Source organism: Erinaceus europaeus, chromosome 3, assembly GCF_950295315.1.
Source record: "Erinaceus europaeus chromosome 3, mEriEur2.1, whole genome shotgun sequence".
NCBI classification, from domain to species: domain Eukaryota; kingdom Metazoa; phylum Chordata; class Mammalia; order Eulipotyphla; family Erinaceidae; genus Erinaceus; species Erinaceus europaeus.
Window position 1 is genome coordinate 62,504,559 of NC_080164.1, and position 4,755 is coordinate 62,509,313.

Below are 4,755 nucleotides of genomic sequence, written 5' to 3' on the forward strand. Positions count from 1 at the left end.
GAGGGGGGAGAATAGGGGAGGGGATAGGGAAGGGGGAGGAGGGGACCAGGAGAAGGGGAGGGGGAGAATGGGGAGGGGGGAGAATAGGGGAGGGGATAGGGAAGGGGGAGGAGGGGAGGGGACGGGAAGAAGGGGAGGGGGAGAATGGGGAGGGGGAAGGGAGAGGAGGGGAGGGGGAGGAGGGGAGGGGGGAGGAGGGGAGGGTGGGGGAGGGGAGGGTGGAGGAGGGGAGGGTGGAGGAGGGGAGGGTGGAGGAGCGGAGGGTGGAGGAGGGGAGGGGAGGGGGAAGGAGGGGAGGGGGAGGAGGGGAGGGGGGAGGAGGGCAGGGGGAGGGTGAAGGAGGGGAGGGGGTTAAAGGAGGGGAGGGGGGAGGGGGAGGAGGGCAGGGGAAGGGAGTAGTTGGGTTGAGGTGGCAGGGAGAGACTGAGCTGAGCAAGAATTCTTTCTGGTCAAAATCAAAAAGCTCACTGAAGCCAAGGATCCATTGTAATCATGGCATAACTACATCTGTTGTGGAGACATTAGGATATAAAATGACTGTTTTATTCCTAAAATCTTGGGTTTGTAAGGAAAACAGTTCTAGGGGCTAAGTAGCTAGCATAATGGTTATGTAAAAAGACTTTCATGCCTGAGGCAACACAAATTCTGAATTCAGTCCCCAGCACTACCATAAACCACCTTTGAGCTGTGCTGGGGAGGAGGGGGAGGTCTATCTGCATACTTTAAATGAACTTGCAACAAATAAACATCTAATACTTTAAATGGTAAAATCTTTTCCCCTCTGGCAAACACTTCAAACACAAACTCAACAGTGCCAGCTACTATGCAGTAAGTACTGTGGAGAGAAGAACAATGAAACACAGATCAGTAGAGTGAGTGAGTGAGTGTTGGACAGGACTGTGATGTTTAAAGCATCAGGAGGCCGTGTTGAGGATGTAATAATTAACAAATACCTGAATTCAGAGCAATGTAGTCTGAAAGAGGTAAAGAAAGTAGTCATGCAAGTATCTGGGAGAAGACTATGCCAGGCAGGGAGACATTTAAGTATTCCTAGGTGGCTCAGTGTCTGGTGAGTTCTAGACCCAGAGAACAAGCCAGTGAAAGGTAAAGAAAGGATGAAGAGAAACTCACTATGCAGAATCCTGAGGACCAGCTGAGAGGCTTGGACCTTCAAGATTTGAGCAGAGCCATGACATGATCTGACTTCTAATTTCATAGTCTCAGTCTCACTGCTGTATTGAGAATAGAATGTGCCGAAGAGATAAAGAAGCACAAAAGCATGGTAGGGAGCCTGGGGAGGTGGTTCAGCAGTAGACTCATATTCATGAGGCACCTGGTGTGATCCACAGCACTGCAGTGCTCTAGTGTTTTTCCCTCTCTCATAAAATAAATGAATAAGAGAGAGATGATGATGATTAAGGATAATGACAAGAAATGATGGCCCAGGAGGTGACAAAGCAGGTAGAGTAACCAATTGGTACAGAGGCTTTATTATAATCACAATATAATGAAGTTTAGGGTCTTGAAGCACCATCTTGGTTCCAGTTGGTTTCTTCTGGTTCTTGCTTACCATTCTGGCCTTAAGGACATGCTCAATCTTGACTTGTTCAGCATATTTCTCTAGTTTTGCACTGATATGGCAGTAAAGATGAGTGTTTTTTCCTGGCTAGTCTAGTCTTCCTCATGAGTATATGTGTAGATTCTCACTAGAATACAGTTAAGATATCAGCCCCACTTTCTTTTCACCTACAAGACGGGACAGGGAGGAGATTCTGCTTCCAAGATAATTTAGGTTGTAGGCAGAGTTAATTTCCTTGATGTGTAGGACTGGGGGGGGGGGTGTCTAGATTCTTTGGCTAACTAATAATCTGAAGGGATCTGACTGCTCCTAGAGGCCACCTGCAGTCCATTACTCTATAGACTTTTCCAGCATGTTCACAAGCTTCATCAAACCTACAGAAGAGTAATCAGTTTGTAAACAAATTGTATAAAGCATAAACGATTCACAAGAGGGTCACTCCAGCACCTTTGCTTTATTATTTTATAATCAGTTAAAAGCAAGTCAAAGAACTGTGGTGGTTATCTGTTCCTTTTGGAAGGTGGGAGGATGGGGCCATAGAACCTTGATGATAGGTGCAGTGTGGAACTATATCTTGTAATCTTACAATCTTGTAACCAACTGTTAATCATAAATAAAAAATAGAAAGATACACATATATAGTCTGCAAAGTGTAGGTTGAAAATGCCAACATTTCACATTTTATTAACCATAAGTGCAACTTCAAAAAATATAGCTAATTAATGAGAACAACAAGATTTTATTGGAGAAAAATGTACCCTTTAGAAAAACATCAAGTTCATCAGGCACATAATATTAATAAAATCATGTAAACATGTACCAAGAAAAGCAAACCACAGATCCAGTTCACACACATGGAGAAGGAACTTCATAAAGCTATGAAAGGCAAAGATGGAAATCACTGAGCATCATCTTGGACTCTGTACACCTCGATGATTCTCATCAGTTTTTCTCCTCTCCCAACAATTCCGTGGCCTCTGTAAACGCGTTGCGCCTTCGGCCCTTTTAGGCCTTTTGGTCGCGCCACGGCGCCGTAGACAGCACGGCACGCCGGGAGGTTACAATGGCGGATGTGTCCGAGAGGACGCTGCAGCTGTCGGTGCTGGTGGCTTTCGCTTCAGGGGTTCTGGTGGGCTGGCAGGCGAACCGGCTGCGGAGGCGCTTCCTGGACTGGAGGAAACGGAGACTGCAAGACAAGCTGGCGGCGACACAGAAGAAGCTGGACCTGGCCTGACACCCCGTCGGCGGCCTGAGCCCTGTTGCCCTGATGCTGCGGGGCCGCCCCTGCCCCGGAGTCGGTGAGCGGCGCTTGGAGCGTCGGGCGGGGGCTGTCCTGGGGCAGCAGGGCTTTCGGATAGCGCACAGGAGGCGGCTTGCTTCCAGACGGAAAGGTTAAGTTTGTCTTCCCAGGTAAATTTTCGTATATGAGGCTGGGGAGACAGTTAATGGCTAGAGACAGTCAATACTTTCATGCCTGAGGCTCTGAGCTCACAGGTTCACAGCCCAGCGCCCGCCACCGTAAGCCAGAGCCGAGCAGTGCTTTGGGCTTTCTCTGTGTCTTGTTCTGTGTATCTCTCCCATTAAAACACGTGTGTGTGTGTGTGTGTGTGTGTGTGTGTGTGTGTGTGTGTGTGTGTGTGTGTGTGTGTGTGTGTGTGTGTGTGTGTGTGTGTGTGTGTGTGTGTGTGTGTGTGTGTGTGTGTGTGTGTGTCTTGTTCTAAAACATTGTGTGTGTGGTGTGTGTATCTTGTTCTTTGGGCTTTCTCTGTATCTTGTTCTATGTGTCTCTCCTCCCATTAAAACGTGTGTGTGTGTGTGTGTGTGTGTGTGTGTGTGTGTGTGTGTGTGTGTGTCTTGTTCTAAAACTGTGTGTGTGTGTGTGTGTGTATCTTGTTCTATGTATCTCTTCGTGTGTCTGTGTCTCATTAAAACATTATGTGTATCTCATTAAAACATTATAAGTGTGTGTGTCGTTCTAAAACATTGTGTGTGTTGTGTGTATCTTGTTCTATGGGCTTTCTCTGTATCTTGTTCTATGTGTCTCCCATTAAAACGTGTGTGTGTGTGTGTATCTCTCCGTGTTTGTGTCCCATTAAAACATTATGTATGTGTATCTCTCTAGTTAAAACATTATGTGTGTGTGTGTGTGTGTGTGTGTGTGTGTGTGTGTGTGTGTGTGTGTTTAATTTTGTACCTGATTTCTTAGCTACCTGGCGAAGTAAAAAGAGCTGAGAACTGGAAGTCAGGAGCATTGCTTTTTCTTGAGTCCTGGCTTTTTCATTAGAACTGTGCTGCATATGTTTTCTAGAGCTTAGATTTTTGTATTTGTAACACCAGAATGAACCTACGGTTCATGGTTTAATGTCATGGTACAATAACTTGAAGTTAATCAGTTTCTAATTTCTTTTTCTTTTCCCAACAGCTTGTCGAAGATGGATATGAAGCACTAAACAGAAGTAACTTCTTGTAGTTTATGAATCAATTTTATTTTTGAAATAAAAAAAACTAAAAGTGTGTTTAAACTTCTTATTAACAGAAGAAAGAGCTGGAGTCACAAAAATTGTTTTTGAATAGATATCTTTTATGCCATTTCTTTGGCATCAGCCACAAGGTAGAGTGATCTAGGTACCATTATTAGGGTGTTTTTTTTTTTTTTTGGTTTTTTTTGTTTTGTTTTTTTTTTGGTTAACTGTTTGACTGTACCTGTTTAGGAAAGCAAAGGACTGTAAAAACACCTTACATAAGAATAATATGTGTACGATCTTTGCACTTCTGGGAGTGACAACATATCCTCAAAATACAGATTAAAAGTTTTTGTTGAGAAAACCTTGAATAGAGCATAGTAAATTCTAATTATTTCTAAAAATTAAGTGAGTGACCAAGTCCCTGGTCACTTCTCTTTTGTGGAAATTCTGTTTTAGAGCACTGCCTTTGTTCGTCTAACAAAGATTTTGTCTCTTGTCAAATTTAGTAGAGGCTCCATATGAACCTAAAGAAATTCAGGGGAGTTGGGCTGTAGCTCAGCGGGATAAGCGCAGGTGGCACAAAGCACAAGGACCGTCATAAGGATCCCAGTTCGAGCCCCCGGCTCCCCACCTGCAGGGGAGTCTGTCCTATCCAACAACTATATCAATAACTGCAACAATAAAACAAGGGCAACAAAAGGGAATAAATAA

The 4,755-nt window shown here is 44.6% G+C and overlaps 1 protein-coding gene across 2 annotated transcripts; it reads left to right on the top strand.

The window, feature by feature from the left end:
- Nucleotides 1–2,631: 2,631 nt before the first annotated feature.
- Nucleotides 2,632–4,093, top strand: MTLN (mitoregulin). Of its 2 annotated transcripts, none has more exons than XM_060187278.1 (2): nt 2,632–2,970; nt 4,002–4,093. In XM_060187278.1, exon 1 carries the CDS (start codon nt 2,643–2,645, stop codon nt 2,811–2,813), a length of 171 nt encoding a protein of 56 aa, XP_060043261.1. In that variant the 5' UTR covers nt 2,632–2,642; the 3' UTR covers nt 2,814–2,970; nt 4,002–4,093. The 2 variants fall into 2 exon arrangements, with proteins under 2 accessions (XP_060043261.1, XP_060043260.1); XM_060187277.1 differs by having other exon boundaries at nt 2,632–2,877.
- The last annotated feature ends 662 nt before the right edge of the window (nt 4,094–4,755 follow it).